The sequence below is a fragment of the Notechis scutatus genome, chromosome 6 (assembly GCF_049901735.1).
Source record: "Notechis scutatus isolate UNSWTSFEM ecotype Mainland chromosome 6, rNotScu1.2, whole genome shotgun sequence".
NCBI classification, from domain to species: Eukaryota; Metazoa; Chordata; class Lepidosauria; order Squamata; family Elapidae; genus Notechis; species Notechis scutatus.
In genome coordinates, this window is record NC_142014.1 from 6,060,131 (window position 1) to 6,082,797 (window position 22,667).

At 40.0% G+C, this 22,667-nt stretch overlaps 2 protein-coding genes across 4 annotated transcripts in view; one reads left to right on the top strand and one right to left on the bottom strand.

Annotated features, from left to right (window-relative positions):
• The window catches only part of DOCK4 (dedicator of cytokinesis 4), a 368,535-nt gene extending 347,872 nt beyond the window's left edge, over positions 1-20,663 (bottom strand). For 2 of the 3 annotated variants that reach the window (XM_087969279.1, XM_087969278.1), the window contains exon 1: positions 20,096-20,663. In XM_087969279.1, coding sequence (XP_087825405.1) covers positions 20,096-20,132 — 37 coding nt within the window. In that variant the 5' untranslated portion in view covers positions 20,133-20,663. The remainder of the gene's footprint in view (positions 1-20,095) is intronic. The other variant, XM_087969280.1, reaches the window with a different exon arrangement.
• ZNF277 (zinc finger protein 277) overlaps positions 20,363-22,667 on the top strand; it is a 61,640-nt gene continuing 59,335 nt past the window's right edge. Inside the window, exon 1 of the mRNA XM_087969282.1 lies at positions 20,363-20,782. Coding sequence (XP_087825408.1) covers positions 20,740-20,782 — 43 coding nt within the window. The 5' untranslated portion in view covers positions 20,363-20,739. The remainder of the gene's footprint in view (positions 20,783-22,667) is intronic.

Here is a 22,667-nt window from a genome sequence, read left to right on the forward strand (position 1 = left end):
CAAGTCTGGGCTTGCAGGATGGACAGAATAGTAGAAAGGCAAACTGGGAGGTTTTTAGTGATGTTGATTGAAGAAACTGGGCTACATCTTTGGTTAACCCCAAACACTTGTAGTGGGCATATGAGTCACATAGGGAGCACTTCATAGTACTCTCATCCTCCTCAAATGTTTCATCACAGACAAAGCACGTGCAGGAGTCATAAGGCACACCGGTAGCAGTCCCCTTCTTTTTGGGTGGGGGCTTGGAGCGATCCCTGCCACGCTAGCCGCTTTTGGTGCTCCGATCCGGATGGGTCCGGAGCTAGGCTACCCTGCAGGGGTAGCTGAAGATAGGGGGATCCGGAGAGGGGTTTGGGGTGTTGCAGACCCCCTCCCCGGCCGGCAGAACCCCTTTTCCCAAGACGGTGCAGCGGCGGTCCGCAATGGCCGCCACAAAGAAGCCGGCAGCTGGGCAAGTATGCGCAGGAGGAAGAGGAGAAAGCTTTTGAGAGTGAAAGTTTTCTTGGTTGATCCAGGACTCTAAGATACATTTAATATAATTCCTGGAAATGATGGCTTTTGGATGATTCTTTCCACAAGAGAAAATAAGCGGCAATTTTGAGGTGCTGAAAGGAAAGTTTATTCTCCCTCCCAACGGAATTAATAAGTGGATATTGAGAAACCTGTTTTTTTCAGGTAAAACGAGCTTTATGGGATAAGTCGGAAGGGAGAGGACAAAAATATATTCATCTGGTTTGATTTTGTTGGAGGAGATGCCTTAAGGATTTGAAGACAGAAATATAACTCCAATAAGGCTTCAAAATACAGATTTGGACTTTCTTTTTTTCTTTTGCCTGATACTACCCCTGGAATAGAAAGGGAGAATTTTGTCTTGGCTTGGATTGATTGAGGATTGTGGATTTTGGGATTGTTTTACTTTTTTTGAAATATCTTGGTTGGTGTAAGAAGAAAGAGGGGAAAAAGAAAAGAAAAGATCTATAATGGCTTTTTCTTTTGAGGAACTGAGGGAAGAATATGAACAAACAAAAGCAGCCGGTAAAGATGGTATGGAAAAAGCCTTCCTATTTTTAGAAATGGCGCTGGTTAACTATCAACAAACAATACAACAGATGGAGGCAGAAGAACAACAAGAAGAAGAAGACAAAGACGCCATCTTTAATGAATTCCAAAATTTAACTAAGAAAGAAGGAAGGAAGAAAGCGAGGAAAATGAAGGACTTAAGATCTAAAAAAACATTTAAGAAAGAGAAAAATAAGATGCAAAATAAATATAATGATAGTAAACAAAAAGAAAAAGGGAACACAACAGAGAAGGGATGCCAGCAAGGCAGAGGCTAGAAGAAGGGGGTAGGAAGATTTGGTGGGGGAAGAAAGAAAGGGGAAAGGCGGAGAAAAGCCACAAAGTTTTGAAATTAGATGGGAAAAGAGGAATTTTTTTAGGGACAAAGGGTAAAGTACAATTTCCTTAAAAAAGATTTTGCAAGGTACATAAGATGGTATTGTAACATCTGTATTAGAAATAGAAAATTAGAATGGCTTAAGAGTGGCTGGATTCTTCAGAGCAGCCAGTTCTTGTCAGCTCTTGGGAAGTTGGTCTCCCTTCAAAGCAGTAGCCCACTCCCCAGCTCTTCCTGTCTGCCCAGCTGTTTATTGACATTAATAAGTTTTATTGCTTACTTTTCACTGGAGTGACTCCTCGGATCACCTCAGCTTCCCTCCCGTTAGCCTCCAGTAGGGAATCGTCTTGCCATTTGTTTGGCGTCAGGGGCCCTCCAATGTTACCAGCTAGTCCCGGCTTCCTTCTTTTTGGACTCTGTGGGGATTTATTGCACTGATGGCTAGAGTTGAGGAACTGCTCCAGTTTGCCGATTCCTCACTAGATGGCTGCAGATTGGCTTGTATTCTGCCCTTTTGGATTCATTTCTTCATTTGTTTGGAGTCGCAGGGCCTCTGGGATGACTTCCACATGGGCAGCTGGATTTGTGGTTGATTTTTAGGGTCTTATTTGTCCGAATTCTTTTGCTGGGGCTTTGTAGATCCCTAGGATCTAATCTTTGTACTTTTTGTTACTTTTGTTACTTTTACTCCTATATCAGAATTTGTTTACTGGTACTTTTCTCTCCTTCAGGCTCCTAGTGGTGTGGCTATGCATCTGCCTTGGACACCATCTTGTTGCTACTCATCTTTTCTTTCTTTCTTTCTTTCTTTCTTTCTTTCTTTCTTTCTTTCTTTCTTTCTTTCTTTCAATTTTCAAGGAAAATTGGACAGCCGTTTGTCTGGGATGGCATATAAGGCCTCCTATCTTGGACAAGGGGCTGGACTAGAAGACCTCTGAGGTCCCTTCCAGCCTTGAGAGTCTATGACTTCAGGAGGGAGGGAGGGAGGGGTCTGTGCTGGCATCCTTTCTAATTATTTCAAATTATTTCAAAAAATTATTAGCCAGCTATGTCTGCTTATTCCAGACAAAATAGATAAATGCTCTTAAAATCATACTTTGTTTTTTAAAAAGGAAGAACTGAAAACACTGACAAGTTCTGCAGTTTAAACCCTTACACAACAAAAGGCAAAAAATAACTAATTGGAATCACAACTTATGAAACTTCCTCTGATTACTCAACATCCACTATTTGTAGTTCAGAAAAGCTTCTTTTTCTTTAACTTGCTTAGTCAAATCAGCCTTCTTGTAATTCATTCTATCAAAAACTGCTTGGTTCAGCATCACTACATAAAGATTCTAACTCCATTCAGAACTACCTCAACAAATGCTCCAAAATATATTAAGACTAATATGTAATGAAATGGAAACAGTTCTTCACAGGGCATGATAAAAATATTTTGACCAGATGTGCACCCTAATCATGTACTATAAACTTCTGCATAAGTCACATTTAAACTGTCCACAATTATCTATATTTAAAGATTTTTTTCACCCTGCATATTTTCAAGATTGCATAAAACATTGGTTAATTAGGTTTCAACAGATATAAAGTATGTACTACAAAACACTGTTAAAAAGAAATTGCCAGTTCTCTTTTGAGACATTCTAGTAAGAATTAAAAATCTAAACGCAACACTTCATTTACCCATCAGACACACATCTTAATATTACTGTGTTGCAATTTCAAAACAAAATATACAGTTTCATGATGAGGTTTACATATTCTTATCAAAAAAACAGATAAATATATTTACTATTCAGCCAAAAAAAATCTAAATAATGTCCAATTCATGCTTTCTTCCTCTTTTTCTGCAAAGAACTATAGTTATTAAATATAGGCTGAGAGTTGAACATATAGTTTCCAGGAGTTGATTTTGATTCAAAAAAGTTTTTTTTTTACTTTTAGGCAACTGATAATTGTATTTCTTTTGATATAATTTATATAGCATCACAATAAAGAACCAGCAACAGATTGTTAGAGGAGAAATTGGAGACCACATCTATATGCTCCAGCAACTATTCTGGGACCAGTTATAAATTATACATTAATAGATTCAAATTCTATTTCATGCTGAAATAATGTTATGTGGGAAATTGGAAGTAAAACATGCTATTCTGAAGATTTAGTTTTTATGAATGGTTTCTTCTATTAGAGATAATTACAAATTATAGATACAAAGAAGAAGCAAAATATATCAATTGAATTTGAACTATTACCTGTGACTTTGAAGAATAATCTCAAATACTGCATATAATTTAAAATGATTATATAGGATGTACCTTTAAACAATTGACAAAATTTAGTTGTGATATATCCAACTAAACCTGATTTTTTCCAAACTTCCCACTAATATATTTGCTAGGCTTGAATGTCTACTTATTGTTTCATTAATTTAACATAGAAAAACCTTCTATATATAGGGCCATCATCCTAAACTTACAAGTTTGCTTTATGAGGGGCAAATGACATGGATTTTGTAATTTGTTAACTAACATAGCTATTTTGTATTTTAATCTGATTGATATTATCTCTTTTAAAGTTATGTTCAGGTTTATTAGCTTTTAAAATTCCTAAATTGATAAAAAAGCTAGAGATTAGCTCCAGATAAGAAAAGGTTGTTAGTACAAATTGGGGTCTGACTTATCTCTTTTTGTGAACTCTAAACAATTTTTCTCCTTACAATATATGCCCCTTCAGACTTCATTTTAATAAACATGTATCCTATTATACTGTCCAATCAACTCTCCTCTTTCAGATGTCTTTGTAATTGTTAGAAGTGTCCATCTGGGTTCAGTTCCAAGTGGGAAGAAAGACATTGGAAACATTTAATGTCTCTGCTGGGTTGAAACACCACAATGCCTCCACATTTTAATTAATTTTGGATATTTTGGCCTGCTGTTCATAATGTGTTTTCTTATACGTGGTATTTGCCTGGTTTGAGGCTTTTCAATTGGCATTACCCTCCTCATTTCTGCATTGCTTGTAATCTATGCCCATATTACTGTCAGTGCCATTAAGATACTACCTACTGTGAAAAGGCAAAAGATTTATACGGTCTGAAGAGAAACCCGAGTATAAGATAACCTACTGAAGTCTTCCCTGTGTCTTTTAATTGCTATTTGGCCTCACAGGGCCCTAGCTTTTTATCAGCAAACATAAACAATGTAGGCCATTCACTACTTCTGATTGTTATGCCCATTGTTATGCACAGGGTTAGGTTTTTTTTTAATGTATTTTCACTTAGGCTGTGTTTTATATTGTAGTATGTGTGGATGTCTATTTTGTTTCTTCATTTTTTTTACAGAAATTTATTATTTCCTGGTTATCTATTTTGACATAATTGACACCATTTTTGGTGTTTGTTATTTTGATTGATATATTGGGGGTTTTGTTTTCTTTCTTTTTCCTCGGGGTGCCTGACCAGTACCATGTGATTTTTGTGCACTGGTTTTTACCAGGCTTCTATTTATTTTTCCCCCCCAAATTGACTCTTCTGCATATTTGGTCCCTGATCCTGTTGGTCCAAACTTCGTTCTTTTTGGTGATGCTGAAAGGACATCTTTTATTTGCCCTTTAGCATCAAAGGGGGGAGTATGAGGGGCAAATGACATGGGTTTTGTAATTTGTTAACTAACATAGCTATTTTGTATTTTAATCTGATTGATATTCTCTCTTTTAAAGTGATGTTCAGATTTATTAGCTTTTAACATTCCAGATTAGCTCCAGATAAGAAAAGTTTGTACAAATTGGGGTCTGGCTTATCTCTTTTGTGAACTCTAAACAACCTTTCTCCTTACAATTTATGCCCCTTTGTGCCTCATTTTAACAAACATGTATGCTATTATTCTGTCCAATCAACTCTCCTCTTTCAGATTTCTTCATTATGTGAACTATAAAAGAGAACGTAAACTAAAGTTTGGGATTCCTTCTTTGAGAGGAACCCCTTTTGTCTGAATATTCTGATAAATTGTAATAAAATGAACTTCCTGTCTTGCTTTGTCTTATTGGAAAATATGCACGCCTGAGAGACCTCAGACGCTGCTTTGAACTCCTACAAGAATTGTCTCATCTCAATAAAGTATTCCTTTTTGATATGTTTTCAGAAGTTCATTCTAGTTGAGTGAATGGGAAAAGTTCTGTAGCCTGACACCCAGTCTAAGTAAACAACTCCAGACATTCATAATCTTGTCACTGGCATGGCCCTCAACCTATGATCACAACTGGAACCAGAATCTGGGTTGTTGAGCAAAGAAGTTCTTAAAAGAGACATCAAATGGCTACTTCACTCAATGATCATAATTCTGGCACTTCCAGTTGTAGTCGTTAAACAATCTCATGGGTCTCTTAAAGTTAAGGAGGGCGGGACGACTCAAGCAGGTAGGGAAAACCCTGAGGAGCTTTGCTCTGGTGCTGAAAATCTAGATAAAAAAAATTATCCTCACTGCATACAGGATTTTTCAGTTCAAGAGCAAAGAGACCAATACATGAGGCCTGCAAAAAGCTTCTCGGGGTCTCCCCCTCCCATCTGAGATGGTCGATCTCCTTGTGTTACAGCTCTGCCTCTCTCCATATATTACACTGCTAATTCTCTACTCAGTCACTTGCTGAAATCCAAGCACCCAACTGATAGAAATTTACTGAAAAGGACTTGCAAAGAAGTTTCCCAGCAAGGAAAAGGTTGGATCGGATTATTATTTTCAAAAACTATTGCTACGTGGTGCCAATTTTCCTGCCCTCCCCCCTCATCCTAAGAACAGCATGTGTGTGGTAGGAAAGGTATGGCAGAGCAGGAGGGAACTAGAGAAGAAAAGAGTGACAAAGCTAGCTCCTTCCCCCTTCATTTTCTCCTCTTGTCTTTTTCTTCCAGCTGGTCTACACCTCCTTTCAATTGTTGGAAGAAAAAATCCAGTTCCAGTTCCAAGTCGGGAATAAAATGGAAGCTGATTGGAAGAAAGTTGGTTTATTGATGAAGCAGAACCACCACCAGCATATGGTTCTGGGAAAGCTGATCAACCAACTAGGTGAGTGGAAAGGTTCTTATATGGTTCCGTAACTTTGAAGTTTGGGATTTGTGCAATATGGGCTTTGTGTTCTGAAAGGGTGTTGGGTAATTCTTATTGTCACTGATGGTATGTCCTGTGTTAAATTTTTGGGTGAGGAGCTGCTTGCTCTAATCCTATCACTCTGCTTTTGTCAGCTGTCAAAATTGCTGTACGGGGTTTTGAAATATCCTGTCTTGAATGGACTTCTGCTGGCAGTATTAGCTTTGCTTATGAATGGAGCCATCTATATAGTTGGGTTCTTCTTTCAATAAGCTTATCTCAAGTGTCGACATCAGCAGTTAGCTTCTTGTTACAATGTTATAAAATGATGGCTTCCGGTTTTGAACTTCCCTGAAGACGGACTGCTGACTGCGATTGTCAGCGGCTTTGGTCCATGCTTCTTTGTTGGAGAGTCCCAATCCGTTAGATTTGGGGCAGAAGCCGCCTTGTAGGGGTGGTGGAGGAAGGGGAGACCGTCAGCCAGGTAGAGGGGAGTCGCAAATCCCCTCCCTGGCTTGGCAATTGCTCCCTCCCAAAGACGTCTGAAGCAGTGGTCTAAAATGGCCACCCTGAAGGGGAAGATTAAACTGGAATAAGATTGTGCAGGAGAGAGAAAAGAAGCGGAGAGCAGGAGGAACGGGACATTATAATTAAATGGAAAGTACCCCAGGATTAATTTTTAAAGTATTTTAAAGAAAGGATTTAAAGCGGCGAAGAGAAAAGAGAAAAAAAAAGGTGTGAATTGCTTTTGACAGTGGCGGGGCTTTGAATTATGAAAGGTAGAAGCTGGAAGAAGAAAGCATCTAATTAATTTGGATAAGTATATTCTGATTCTATATAGGGACTAATTAAGCTGAACTAGAGATTGTCAAAGGAAATTTAATACCAATTGGATTTGATTTTTTCTTAGAAGACTATGGAACTGTGGTTTAAAAAGCTCTGAACAGTTAAAAAAAGGGGGGAGGGTGAAGATCTCTTATAACATAGAATGCCATCTAATCTAACTTGTTTTTTTTCTAAAAGACTCCGTTTCTTAAAAATTGTAAGGAAAATTGAAACAATAAAACAAGAACTTTGAAAAATTGAAACACTGAAACAAAGAAAGAAACAGGACGATTCTGCCCTTGGACTAACTGTTGATTCTGGCATGGATCTGGTATTGGATTAGCTGAGGACTAAAACCTGAGAGGAATAAAACAAAAGCTGACTGTTGGAAAATATTAAAAGCCATGGAAATGGCGATTGAAGAGCATGAAGAAGAAACTTCAGAGAAGCAGGAGTTAATCAAGAAGAAGCCATTTAAATAGACAATCAATGCAAAGAATACAACAAAGAGGAGGGAAAAGAAGAGGGGTTAAAAATAGGAGATTCCAAAAAGTAACTAAAAAGGGGAATACCTGTAAAAGTGGGAAAGACAGAAAGAAACAGTAGAAAAATAAAAGGTGGAAGGAAGATATAAAGAGGGAGAGGGATATAAATCAGAGGGAGAAAAGGATTGGGAAAATAAAAGGGAAGAGAGGTAATGAGGAACAAGACCAGGAAAGAAAGAAATATGGGAATTGTAAAATAATGGAAAAAATGTTTATTTAGAATACATAGGAATAATGGTTAATGAATTAAGAAAGGGGATTCCGCATTGATATGAGGGGTAATAAGAATGTATTTGTAATTACAAGTTATTTAGATAATAGGGGACTATAGATCATTGAGAGGGGAAGGGCACTGGTATATTTTTTTAAATAGATGAATGTATGTTCTTTTTTTTTAATGTTACAAGAAAGGTTAATGTTTATTTTATATATATATATATATATATATATATATATATATATATATATATATATATATATATATATATATATATATATATATATATATATATATATATATATATATATATATATATATTTGTTTTCTTAAGTTTTCGGGTACTTACATGTATGGTGTTCGGCTTGGTTCGGGTATTTTCCCACGTCATTGTAGTTCTTTTAAAGTTGTAGCAACGTTTCAGCAGAATCTCATCTGCCATCATCAGGCTTCTGTATTGTGTCCGTCTGTGGGTCAGACTTTTACAGTGGTTTCAGATTTAAATTTGGGGCAGCCTATTGCTGTGCCAGAATGGTTTTTCTTCATCCTGATTGGTTGGGAGTCTTGGTCTGTGTTTATTGGTCTCGGAGTTTGCTGTGTTCTGCTTGATGGGTGTCTCTGATATCTTCTGTCTGTTTTTGACTCTTTTGTATCTTGATTGGCTGGCAGCATTGTGTTACTTTAATGGAGGCCTTTAGTGCAGCTTGGCTTGGGTAAATGGACGGCTATCATTAGTTAGGAAGCTGGGTTTCATCTGGGTGCCTGGTTGGGGTGTGTTTGAGCTGGAGGTATCAGGGGGATCTGTTTGTGCCCAGGTGTTTGCCTGGCTTGTGGTGTGGATATTTTTTGTTTGTGAGTGCAGGCTTCCAAATGATTGACAGCCTGGTGGAATCATCTCTTCTGTTCATGCTTTCTGGTCTTTTTTCAATCTCTATGGCTTCTCTGATGACTCTGTGGCTAGGGTTTTCCATAGTGGCCAAGGTTTTGGTGCCATTGAAGTTGATGCTATGACCTGTAGCTTCCATGTGTTGGACTAGTGAGGAAGTGTGTTCCAGCTTTTTGACTGCATTTTTGTGTTCATCCAGGCGGGTACTTATTCTTCTATTGGTCTGTCCAATGTATGTGGCGGGCATGATGCACAGGGGACTCTTCGTATATGCCTTGGTTTTCCAGGTCAATTTTATCTTTGGGGTTGCTAAGGATGGCTGCTATTTTTCTGTCTGTTTTGAAGGCAGTCCTGATGTGATGTCTGTGTAGTACCTTACTAATTTTGTCTGTAGTACCTCTTATGTAGGGCAGGACAGCTGTTCCATAGGTCTGAACAGTCAAAAAGCTGGAACACACTTCCTCACTAGTCCAACACATGGAAGCTACAGGTCATAGCATCAACTTCAATGGCACCAAAACCCTGGCCACTATGGAAAACCCTAGCCACAGAGTCATCAGAGAAGCCATAGAGATTGAAAAAGACCAGAAAGCATGAACAGAAGAGATGATTCCACCAGGCTGTCAATCATTTGGAAGCCTGCACTCACAAACAAAAAAATATCCACACCACAAGCCAGGCAAACACCTGGGCACAAACAGATCCCCCGATACCTCCAGCTCAAACACACCCCAACCAGGCACCCAGATGAAACCCAGCTTCCTAACTAATGATAGCCGTCCATTTACCCGAAGCCAAGCTGCACTAAAGGCCTCCATTAAAGTAACACAATGCTGCCAGCCAATCAAGATACAAAAAGAGCCAAAAACAGACAGAAGATATCAGAGACACCCATCAAGCAGAACACAGCAAACTCCGAGACCAATAAACACAGACCAAGACTCCCAACCAATCAGGATGAAGAAAAACCATTCTGGCACAGCAATAGGCTGCCCCAAATTTAAATCTGAAACCACTGTAAAAAGTCTGACCCACAGACGGACACAATACAGAAGCCTGATGATGGCAGATGAGATTCTGCTGAAACGTTGCTACAACTTTAAAAGAACTACAATGGCGTGGGAAAATACCCAACCAAGCCGAACACCATATATATATATGGATCTTTGGTTATTGGGTTTTCTCCGCGTAAGATTCAAAGTATCTAGGCAACGTTCGATGAAGTCTCATTCATCATCTTCAGGCTTGCTTCTTTGACTCTGTGCTTCTCAGAGTGATGTGAGCTTTCAGCTGCTTCTTCCTTCTAACTGCCAGTGGGGTGTGACTTGACTGGGTGGGGGCTTGGCTGCGTTCCGATTGGGTGGGGGTGTGTTCTCATTGGTTGGAGGCTTGGCTGTGTTCTGATTGGTTGGGGGCTGGCCGTGTTCTGATTGGCTGGGGCGTGCTCTGTTCAGGTGGGGGCTTGGCCGTGCTCAGGCTAGTCCCAGCTGCTGGGGGATTTGAGCTGGTGAGCAGGGATCTTGCTGTTTGGCTTTGAGTTCGTGGTCGTGCCACATCTTCATGGTGGGGGTCAGTTCGCTTCATGTATGGCTCAGATGGGTTTGAAGTGGGTAGTGATGCAGCTGCAGTGCGGCTTCTGGTCTGTGGTCGTGTCTCATCTTCTGTGTGGGTGTGAGTCTGATTTTTACGTGGAAGTGTGGTGGTGGCATCTTGTGTGGCCCTCGTGGGTGTGGGTCTGGTGTCATTCATCATGTTGGGTACTCGTCTGTTCATGAGGGCGGGTTTCCAAATGGCTGGTAAGCGGGAGGTGTCATCTCTTTTATTCATGCTGTGTGGGCGTTTTTCTATCTCTATGGCTTCTCTGATTATTCTGCTGCTGAAGTGTTCAGTTTTGGCGATAGTTCTGGTATTTAAATCTGAAACCACTGTAAAAGTCTAACTCACAGACGAACACTATACAAAAGCCTGATGATGGCAGATGAGATTCTGCTGAAACGTTGCTACAACTTTAAAAACACCACTACTATGACGTGGGAAAATACCCGAACAAAGCTGAATGCCATATATATATATATATATATATATATATATATATATATATATATGTATGTATGTATGTATGTATGTATGTATGTATGTATGTATGTATGTATATATATATATATATATATATATATATATATATATATATATATGTGTGTGTGTGTGTGTGTGTGTGTGTGTGTGTGTGTGTGTGGTATGTGTATGTGTATGTATGTATGTATGTATGTGTATATATACATATAACCTCAGAAAACAAATATATATATATATATATATATATATATATATATATATATATATATATATATATATATATATATATATATATATATAAAATGAATTGCAAGAATGTTTTAAAATGAGATTAATATCAGTGACCAGGACTAGCTAAATGGATTAATCGCTTTTCTTTCTGCTATTTTTCTTTTGGTATTATAAATAAAACTCTGTGGAAGTAAAAGGGGAAAATATATTGCGGAATCTGACTGAAAAGTACAATGTTATGTAGTTCTTTTTTAGGGAATTAGTATTATAACTAATTAAAATAAATGTATATTGGGAATTAAGATGAGGGAATTAAGGTATATTCAAACCACTGAGGTGACATTCCCAAATTAGTAAAAGGGGAGGGGAAATCCATGTTTTATTTTGTGTGTAAAAGCTTGTATAAATTTAGAATTTATGGAAAGAATATGCGATGGAATTGCAAACCTAAAATTGTAAAAGAATTAAAAGTTAACAAGTATGAAGATATGGGAATTATTAGTGATTTAAATGAGAAAAGAGTATTATGGAAGAGGTCATGCTTAAAAGAAATGTTAATGTTTAAGAAATATTTGAAATAAATTGAAATGAACTGAGAAGATATTTAGAATGAAAGTAATATTAGTGAACAGGATTAATTTGTTTGTTCCTTTTCTTATGTAAAAGTTGGAGAATTAAGTTAAAAATGGATAAGATAGGAAGTTGAGTGTAGAAAATGAATAGATAATTATTGTCATATTTGCATATAAAAGTGGTGATCCGGAATTATGTTGTACACCGAAAAAAGCTTTATTATTTCTTTTTGTTTTGGAAAAAAATAAACTCGGAACTAGGGCAGGTTCAGGAAGCAACCCTTGGAAATGGGCAGCCTGTGGTTAAAGCAAAACCATGGCTGTGAAGAATTTTGGGGTTGTGCTTGCTTCAAACCTGACTGGAAGCTCACAGAAAGTGACATTAAACATCTGAAAATAATTGACACAGAAAATTGGATCCTGTAAATTTCTTTCCAGAACTTTTGCCCTGGCTGCTAGACCTTCATGGGTTGAAAGCTTTCCTTTTGGGAGCCACTGAAGGGATACTTTTCTGATACCTCTATCAATGTTTCCCCTTTTGCATCTACAGTCTGATCAATTTTTAATCTTTTGCCAGAAAAAATGTGTGTGTCATGCACACATATTATGGCAAAAAGGGGGTATATTGTGGGAATCTCCCCCCTCCCAGGGGGAAAAATATTTTGGGAAATATTAAAAAGGCAGAATATTATATTTCTCTAAATGAGAAATGGAGAAACATGTTTTTAGAGGCAGAAAGCAGCTCCCACCTTTTCTTAATAGCCCACAGCAGATGTCAGCACTTAAGAGCTAAAGTGCTTGTTGAAAGAAGACAAGTATCTAGATAGCTCTATTCATAAGCAAATACCCTCACCCAAGAGACAAAACAGGACAAAAGCTATTAAGACACAATAGGAATTGCATCACCCCCCAGAGCAGTCCAAACTTCAACCAAACTTGGAAGCTCAGACAAACACCTAGGATTTGCATTTCCTCTTTTGCCTGCTATGACCCCTATATAACCTCAACATTACCCAATAGGAATCTGTCAACAGCCAATAAAATACATGTTCTTGCACAGGAACAGGAAGCTCAAGTGCAAAGCTCAAAAAAGGTATAAAAAGCCCTTTTTCTCAACTCCATTTTGTCCAGAACCATGTGCTTGGTGCAGTGATGGGATTAATTTTTTTTACTATCGGTTCTGTGGGCGTGGCTTGGTGGGCGTGACCGGGGAAGGATACTGCAAAATCTACATTCCCTCCCCACCCCACTAACCTGCTTTCCAGCTCCATTCTCCTGTGTAGGGCAACAAAAGAAGACCCAGCTGATTCGCTGGGACTCAGGAGGCAGAGAATAGATGGGGGCGGGGCCAGTCAGAGGTGGTATTTGCAGGTTCTCCGAACTACTCAAAATTTCCGCTACTAGTTCTCCAGAACTGGTCAGAACCTGCTGAATACCATCTCTGGCTTGGTGGTTCTGTTCATCAATCAGCCTCCATATTTCTAGTGACTTTCTCCCAGCTTGGAACTGAATCAGATTCTTCCCACAAAGCCAAAGTTAAAGATAGGAAAAATAAAACTACTTAACACTCACAACATGACTCAAGCAAATATTCAGAAAAGGGTTCCAAGAATAAAAAAAAGATCTTCACTGAAAAGATCTTTTTCACTCAGAACACATAAAGTAGATGCCAAGTTAGCTTTTTTGGTGAACTATTACTAAAGATTCAAAATAATTTTTCAGCTTAGTTTTAGTATGTGAGGAAACCTAAAATAAGAGACTTCAAACTTAATAGTTTGAAGAGAAATGTGTAGAAAGTTAGAGTTTGCAACTGTTACCCCTGTTGAAAGAAATGTCCATCTGGGTTCAGTTCCAAGGGGGAAGAAAGACACTGGCAGAATCTCAATTCCAAAGGCTGTGCACTGAAATTTGGGGGACATAGTAGTCGTATAACACTCTTAAAGGGGGGAAGAAATAGCCCTCAGGCTTAGGAAAGTTGATTTACAAGTGGAAGTTTCCTTTTTTCTCTCTCTCTTCCCTGCCAAATCTCTGGGTAGAAATAAAAGCTGTTGGGAGTTTTTGAGCTGGAAGATCATTTACAACAGGGGTCCCCAAACTTGGCAACTTTAAGACTTGTGAATTTCAACTCCCAGAATGCTCCAGCCAGCTGGAGCATTCTGGGATTTGAAGCAGGGGTGGGATTCTACCGGTTCTCACCGGTTCTATAGAACCGGTTGTTAATGTCACTGGTAGTTCTAAGAACCGGAAAAACTGACCCCTGCCTGGCCCCGCCCCTCTCCGCCGCTCCTACGGGCTAAAAACCATTTTTTACTGCGCATGCACGAAAATCCTTGCCTCATTCTTCCCTGCCTGCAGGGGAGTGAGGCGCCAGAGAATCAGCCCCAGCTGCTTCTCCATCCCCCACCATCGCCCTTCCGTTCTAAGGCCAGGCGAGGGAGGGCAAGGGGTGGGGCCAGTCACTGATGGGACAGGGAGTCACAGCAGGGGGCCCAAAGAGCCGCATGCAACTCCAGAGCCATAGGTTGCAGACACCTGACTTAGGTTCCACAACCAATTTGAAGATGAAACCCACTTCAGTGATTGTGTTATTGAATGATTTTCTAAAGGGTCTTCTAGCAAGTGTACAAGCAATCTCCTCAAAATAACACTGAGTCAACACTACAACTATTCTACAGTTATTGTAATTCTTTTTTTTCCCTCATTAGTCTACACTCAGTACCCCATAATGACAAAGTGAAAACAGAATTTTAGAAACATCTGTAAAGGTATTAAAAAGAAAAAAACTGAAATATCACATTGGCATAAGTATTCAGACCTTCAGTCAGTGCTTTGTTGAACCACCTTTGGCAGTAATTAGTCTTTTGGGGTATGATGTGACAAGCTTTGCATACCTGGATTGGGAGATTTTCTGCCAGACTTACTTGCAAATCCTCTCAGAATGAATGGCGACCTTCAGTGGACAGCCATTTTTAGGTCCCTCCAGAGATATTCTATAGCGTTCAAGTCAGGGCTCTGTCTGGGCCACACTAGGACATTCACAGAATTGTCCCTAAGCCAATCCTGTGTTGTCTTGACTGTGTGCTTAGGATTGTTGTCATGTTGGAAAGTTAACCTTCTTCCCAGTCTGTAGTCCTGAGCGCTGTAGAACAAGTTTTCATTGAGGATATCCCTGTACTTTGCTTCATTCAGCTTTCCCTCAACCCTGACCAGTTTCTCAGTCTCTGCTGTTGAAAAACACCCTCACAGCATGATGCTGCCCCCATCATGCTTCATTGTTAGAACAGAATTCTTTATTGGCCAAGTGTGATTGGACACACAAGGAATTTGTCTTTGGTGCATATGGTCTCAGTGTACATAAAGGGAAAAATACATTAATCAAGAATCATAAGATACAACACTTAATGATAGTCATAGGTAATAAACTAATAAACAATCAAATCATACTAGGAAACAAGTAAAACAATATAAATTGTAAAGATACAAGGAACACAGTTATAATCATAAGTGGGAAGAGATAGGTAATAGGAAGGATGAGAAGAATAATAGTAATACAATTTTTACTAAGTAGTTTGACAGTGTTGTGGGAATTAGTTGTTTAGCAGAGTGATACCATTCAGGAAAAAATTATCCTTATGTCTCATTGTTCTGGTGTGCAGTGTCCTATAGTGTCGTTTTGAGGGAAGGAGTTGAAAACAGTTTATGTCCTGGATGTGAGGGGTCTGTAAATATTTTCACAGCCCTCTTTTTGACTTATGCAATATACAAATCCTCAATGGAAGGCAGGTTGTAGCAATTGTTTTTTCTGCAGTTCTAATTATCCATTGAAGTCTGTGTCTTGTTTGGTTGCAGAGTCAAATCAGACCGTTATGGATATGCAGATGACAGACTCAATAATTCCTCTGTAGAATTGAATCAGCAGCTCCTTGGGCAGTTTGAGCTTTTTGAGATGTCACAGAAAGAACATTCTTTGTTGTGCTTTTTTGATGACATTTTTGATATTAGATGTCCATTTTAAGTCTTGAGATATGATCGAACCTAGAAACTTGAAGGTCTCTACTGTTGATACTGTGTTGTCTAATATTGTAAAATGTGGTTGTATAGGAGGGTTTCTCCTAAAGTCTACTACCTAAAGTCTTTCTACAGTTTTGAGTGTATTTAGTTCAAGATTGTTCTGGTTGCACCACAAGGCTAGTTGTTCAACCTCCCGTCTGTATGCAGATTCATTGTTGTCTCATATGAGACCAGTCACTATTGTATCATCTGCAAACTTCCCCCGTATTTTAACAGAGGGATCTTTTGAGATGCAGACATTGGTATATAGAGAGGAGAGAGTACAGCCCTGAGGAGTTCCTGTGCTAATTGGATAGGTATTTGATGTGATTTTGCCTAGCCTTCACCTGCTGCTTCCTGTTTGTTAGGAAGGATGGTATTGAATGCTGAGCTGAAGTCTACAAAGAGGACCGTTGCATAGATCTTTGGAGATTCATGGTGTTGTAGGATGTAGTGCAGAGTCATACAGGTGAAACTCGAAAAATTAGACTATTGTGCAAAAGTTCATTTATTTCAGTAATGCAACTTAAAAGGTGAACCTAATATATGAGAAACTCATTACATGCAAAGCAAGATAGTTCAAGCAATGATTTGTCATAATTGTGATGATTATGGCTTACAGCTCATGAAAACCCCAAATCCATAATCTCAGAAATTAGAATATTACATGCAATCAATAAAACAAGGATTGTACATAGAACAATATTGGACCTCTGAAAAGTAGAAGCATGCATATGTACTCAGTACTTGGTTTGGGCCCCTTTTGCAGCAATTACTGCCTCAATGCGGCGTGGCATGGAAGCTATCAGCCTGTGGCACTGCTGAGGTGTTATGGAATACCAGGATGCTTGAATAGCGGCCTTCAGCTCTTCTGCATTGTTCGGTCTCATGTCTCTCATCTTTCTCTTGGCAATGCCCCATAGATTCTCTATGGGGTTCAGGTCAGGCGAGTTTGCTGGCCAATCAAGCACAGTAATCCCATGGTCACTGAACCAGGTTTTGGTGCTTTTGGCAGTGTGCTGGAAAATGAAGTCAGCATCCCCATAAAGCCTGTCTCCGGAAGGAAGCATGAAGTGCTTCAAAATCTCCTGGTAGATGGCTGCGTTGACCCTGGACTTAATGAAGCACAGTGGACCAACACCAGCAGATGACATGGCTCCCCAAATCAACACAGACTGTGCAAATTTCACACTGGACTTCAAGCATCTTGCAGTGTGTGCTCTCCATTCTTCCTCCAGACTCTGGGTCCTTGGTTTCCAAATGAGATGCAAAAGTTGCTCTCATCAGAAAAGAGGACTTTGGACCACTGAGCAACAGACCAGTTCTGTTTTTCTTTAGCCCAGGTAAGATGCTTCTGACGTTGTTTGTTGTTCAGGAGCAGCTTGACAAGAGGAATACGACATTTGAAGCTCATGTCCGGGATCCATCTGTGTGCGGTGGCTCTTGATGCACTGACTCCAGCCTCAGTCCACTCCTTGTGAAAGTCCCCAACACTTTTGAATGGCCTTTTCCTGACAATCCTCTCCAGGCCGCGGTCATCCCTGCTCCTTGTGCACCTTTTTCTTCCACACTTTTCCCTTCCACATAACTTTCTATTAATGTGCTTTGATACAGCACCTTGGGAACATCTAACTTCTTTTGCAATTACCTTTTGAGGCTTTCCCTCCTTATGGAGGGTGTCAATGATGGTTTTCTGCAAAACTGTCAGGTCAGTAGTCTTTCCCATGATTGTGCTTCCTACTTAACCTGACTGAGAGACCATTTAAAGGCTCAGGAACCCTTTGCAGGTGTTATGGCTTAATTAGCTGATTAGAGTGGGACACTTTGAGCCTAGAATATTGAACCTTTTCACAATATTCTAATTTTCTGAGATTGGGGATTTGGGGTTTTCATGAGCTGTAAGCCATAATCATCTCAATTATGACACATCACGGCTTGAACTATCTTGCTTTGCATGTAATGAGTCTATCTCATATATTACTTTCACTTTTTAAGTTGCATTACTGAAATAAATGAACTTTTTCATGATATTCTAATTTTTCGAGTTTCACCTGTATTAACAGCATCATCTGTAGATCTATTTGCTCAATAGGCAAACTGCAAGGAGTCTAACAGTGGATCCATGATGGTTTTCAGGTAGGCAAGCAGTAGCTTTTCAAAGGTTTCATAAACACAGACGTTAGAGCAACCTGTCTGAAATCATTCAGTTCCTTGATGGAAGGTTTCTTCAGCACTGGGATGATAGTATAGCATTTGAACCAAGAAGGAACATAGCACAACTCTGGTGATTTATTAAAGATGCAGGTGAAGATGGAGGCCAGTTGATCAGCACAAGCTTTTAAGCAAGAAGGAGTTATCTTGTCTGGGCCTGGTGCTTTTCCTGGCTTTTGTCTGTGAAATAGACCTTGCACCTCATTTTCTGTGATCACCAGAGGTGGTGGGCCCAATGGGATGGGGTAGGTTGTGGGAGGCATGGCTGTTGTTGGTGTGTCTAAGATGGGGATTGTGGAGATGGGTGGCAGTAGTTTTCTCTCAAACCTACAGTAAAAACACATTCAGGTCATCTGCCAGTTGTTGACTTCCTTCAGCATGAGAAGGAGGTTTGCTGTAACCGGTGATATTTTTTTAGTTTTCCACGTGTTTGCTGGTTCATTTGTTGAGAACTGATTCCTTAACTTTTCAGAGTACCTTCTTTTCGCTGCTCTGATCTCCCTTGTTAATACATTTCTGGCTTGATTGTACAGTATTCTATCACCTTTTCGGTCTACTTCCTCTTGGGAACAACGTAGCTGTTTAAGTTTAGCTGTGAACCAAGGTTTATTGTTACTGTATATTCTCAGGTTTCTGGTTGGCACATTTAGGTCTTCACAAAAACTGACATATGTTACAGTGTCTGTGAGTTCATCCAAGTCTGCAGAGATGTCTTAGAACACATTCCAATCCAGACTGGCCATGCCCACTCTGGCCTCCTGAGATCAAACCCAATCCTGATGCAGTCCTCAATGAAATTGAGTTTGACACCCCTGCTGTAATTCAATCCTGTATGTGTTTATCAAGAAGCTTCAATTTGCTAGTAAGGATTACTTCCATGCAAATAGTCTTGGGGTTCATTACTTTGCTTATCAGTTGAAAAGTATCTGCATTTCCAGCTCCAAGCCAGAAATAGAAAATTAATCTAGCAAAAAAACCAGTTTATGGATTAAAACTTATGCTGATGCTCTTGATGTTTTTTGTCTGGATAAAAAGTGCATGGTAGAAAGTGTTATCCCAGACACCCAGCTTTAAAAAAGCTTAGTTACATGATTGTATTATTATTTTTTGACAGTTTCCAAAGTTATCAAATAGAGAAAGAATAAAAGGAGTAAGTGGTTTTAAGGATTCAAGCAGATAGGTGAACAGAGAAGGATGTGAAATTCCAGTCATCAGTCAACATCTAATTTTCTTTGTTGTTCACCTTTTGTAGAGAAGATGGAAATAGCTTTTCTTCTGCTCTGCCCTGTATCTTCCTTGACAATACCCAGTCTATTTTCTTGTGTAACCAAACACTTTTTGTATTCCGAAAAGCAGAACAAAAACATCACCAGCATTAGAAGTAGGTTACTATCCGATTTCAAACTAAACACACACTACATTCAACCGTCCGTTGGTGCTGTTCACGATTTACAAAGGAGGTGACAGTTTCAAGTTGTAAAGACACTCGACAACCAAATATTTTTAAAAGCATCGCGACGTTGCTTAGACCGCTTTTTCTGGACGTGGACTGAAGGGACCTACAATCCGCCTTTGAAAGAGGCGGTTCAATCGGACAACCGGTTAAAAAGCATCTTTCCAATACAGTATATTCCAAAAAGGCATTAGTCTTCCCCCCACGACAAATAATAACCACGACTGCAATTGAATACATTATCCCTCCTCCTTTTTCTTTATTCTACATTTTTAAAACCCAAAACCTGTCCAAACGACACTTCGGGGACGGGGGGAAGGCAAAAAGCAAGAAGGGGAAACTGCGAGAGAGATCGATGACGAAACCAGTTACAGGCTCTTTCTCTCGAAAGCTAGGAACCCGTTGCGGGAGCAAAAGGTAAAGAGTGCACGAACGGAAATTCCTCTCTGATCTATTTCCCGAGACCCACACACAGAACAGCCTCGGAGATGGCAAAAAAAAAAAAGGAGGAGAGGGAGGCACCAAGTGCCAAAGGGAGATGTCACTCACCGACTCCGTATTTCTCGCGCTCTGTAGGAATCCACATGCTCAGGAGTGCGCCTTTGGGTCCTCTTTTTGCAAACAATACCAGAAACAGCTGCAGATCCTCTCCAGCTCAAAAAAAAAAAAAACAGCAGCAGGAGCTGCTTGCCGTTGCCAAACTCCCTCCTCCTCCTCCTCCTCCTCCTCCTCGCCCAACGTTGCCAGCCCCAATACAGCCGCGGTTGCTTTTGCGCGCAGCTTCAGCTGCTCTGCACAGCCTTCAGCGGCGAAGCCATTGTTCTGATTGACTAAACCAGCTCGAGCTCTGGGACAAGAGACAACACAGCGAGCTCTGTCTCCGCCCCCACCGAACCTTCAGGGAGCCCGCTGCATGCTGGGAAACGGAGTATTTTTTTTGCTCACCAGCCACCCCTCCGAAAGACACGCCTGTCTTTCTTGGCAGCTCTTCTTCTTCGCGGAGCCCGCTTGGTAAACCAAAAAGACGCCTGGCTCCCGACGTGCTTTGTGCCAGGGAAGGAGGAAGGGTTAGGAAAAAGGAGACGCGCCTTACCGCTTCCTATTGGTTATAGGTGCCAATCCAAGCCTTGGAAAGGCGGCGCTTTGGGGGAGAAATTGCTGTACCTACTTGTGTACATTTACGACCTGGCGGGATGGCTTGTTCGCGGGACTTGGCGGTGGAGGGGAGGAAGAAGGGTAAGTTGGATATTCTTCTTCCCGGCGCTTTTCCCACGTTCCGGGGGGAAGAAGAGGTGGCGCGCGTGCCTCGAAGTGTCAAAAGATTCCCGGGGACTCTGTTTAGAACAGGGGTGTCCAACCTTGGTAACGTTAAGCCTGGAGGACTTCAACTCCCCCAGCAAAGCTGGCTGGGGAAGTCTGAAGTCCTCCAGGCTTAACGTTACCAAGGTTGGACACCCCTGGTTTAGAAGCTCAAAAATGAAACGCTGGGCAAAGTTGGAGGACTGGGTTTAAAGGCTTAAAAAAAAAAAAATCCTTTCCCGCGTAGCAGCGAGAAGTCCTTCAATGTCGATGTAACTCCATAAAAATGGCCCCTTAATAGAAAGCGAAGGAATCGGGTTTCCAATGGTGTTTTTTTTTATGTTATTAAAGGGCAGCGTGGCATTTTGGGGAGGAAGAACAGCCATTAAAAGTGTTTGAAATGAGTCCTTGAGTAGAAACTAACCACCCTTCGCTGTTCCTGATCATGAATACGGAAGGCCAAATAGGGCTTGTTCAGTCTCGTGCGTCGGCATGCATATTTTCCAATGAGACAAACCGAGACAGGAAGATCATTTTATTATAATTTATCAGAATATTCAGACAAAAGTGACTCCTGCCATTCAAAGAGGGAACCCCGATCTTTGGTTTATATCCCTTAAACCTGGCAAAAGACAACACAGTACAGAATGGAAGGGGACTTCCATTTAGTAAGAGGGTTATGTATATTTCGCTTAATGCGAGAAGCGGAGTTGTGATTCCCTCTTAAAAATGAAGTATTCAGAGTTTGTTGCAGAAAATGAAAACCAGAAAGCACACACATAACTGATTCAGTAGGATTCATTAACATCTTTATATATACATAATAACACATGAAGTAAATTTACAATGCCAACAGCAGATTCTTCCAACGTGGTAGCAGTTACAGGCAAAACACAAGCAAAGGAGAGAACAGCAGAGAATAGTTTGCAGCTTCAGAGCTTAATACAGAGCCTTAATACAGGCTCCTTCTAGTTTCAATTTCCAAACAGTCCTCATTGGCTGACTTTGTTACCATGCCTCTGCCAATTCATGAATATTCTGACAAGAAGGATCGCTAGAATCAAAACCCTCCAAATAGAAGTACCATACCATTTAGGAGGCAGTGCTTTATAAGCAGAGGTCCCACACATCCAAAACCAACCATCCTTCGGAGTTTGTTTGGTTTTCAGTGCAGCAGAGACATTAAATATCCAATTACAGTGTGTCATATTCCCCACAAAAATTGCTTTCACATGAGACATGCAAGATATGCAATAAATATAACATCATCCATACATTTATGTCTTTATGAGTCACTCAGTAGAGTGAAAAACGTGAAAAATAATATGCATCAAAGAAAGTATTGTCATTAAATGTTAAAGGGGCTCCTAACAAAGGAACACCCTCCATTGGATGAACTGGCATTTTAGTACACACCCAACAATCTTTCAATTTCAAATTGACAGCAAGGTTGGAAGACATATTATCAAGAAAATCATCCTTCCAACTCAATTGATGATCATGGTGAAAAAAAGTCCATTAAAAGTCTGACAGTTAAGAATTCTACATCCGGAGAACAGTGTGTTTAACTAACTCAGCTGTTAGTATACCAGTCATGTGTGTAAATACAAAGTCCTCCACCTTTGCTTTTATCGGAGTTGCCATTTCTGTCAAAGCTGTTCTCCACTGACGCATCTGGTACAAGTGGATGAAGCCAGGTCTCCGTGATAATCATCACACAGCAGTTGCGAATGAACTTATGCGCCGCCATCCATGACTCAAGTTCATCAGTTTTGTTGGCAAAGGATCTAGCATTGGTTAGAAAAATACTTGGTAATGCTGG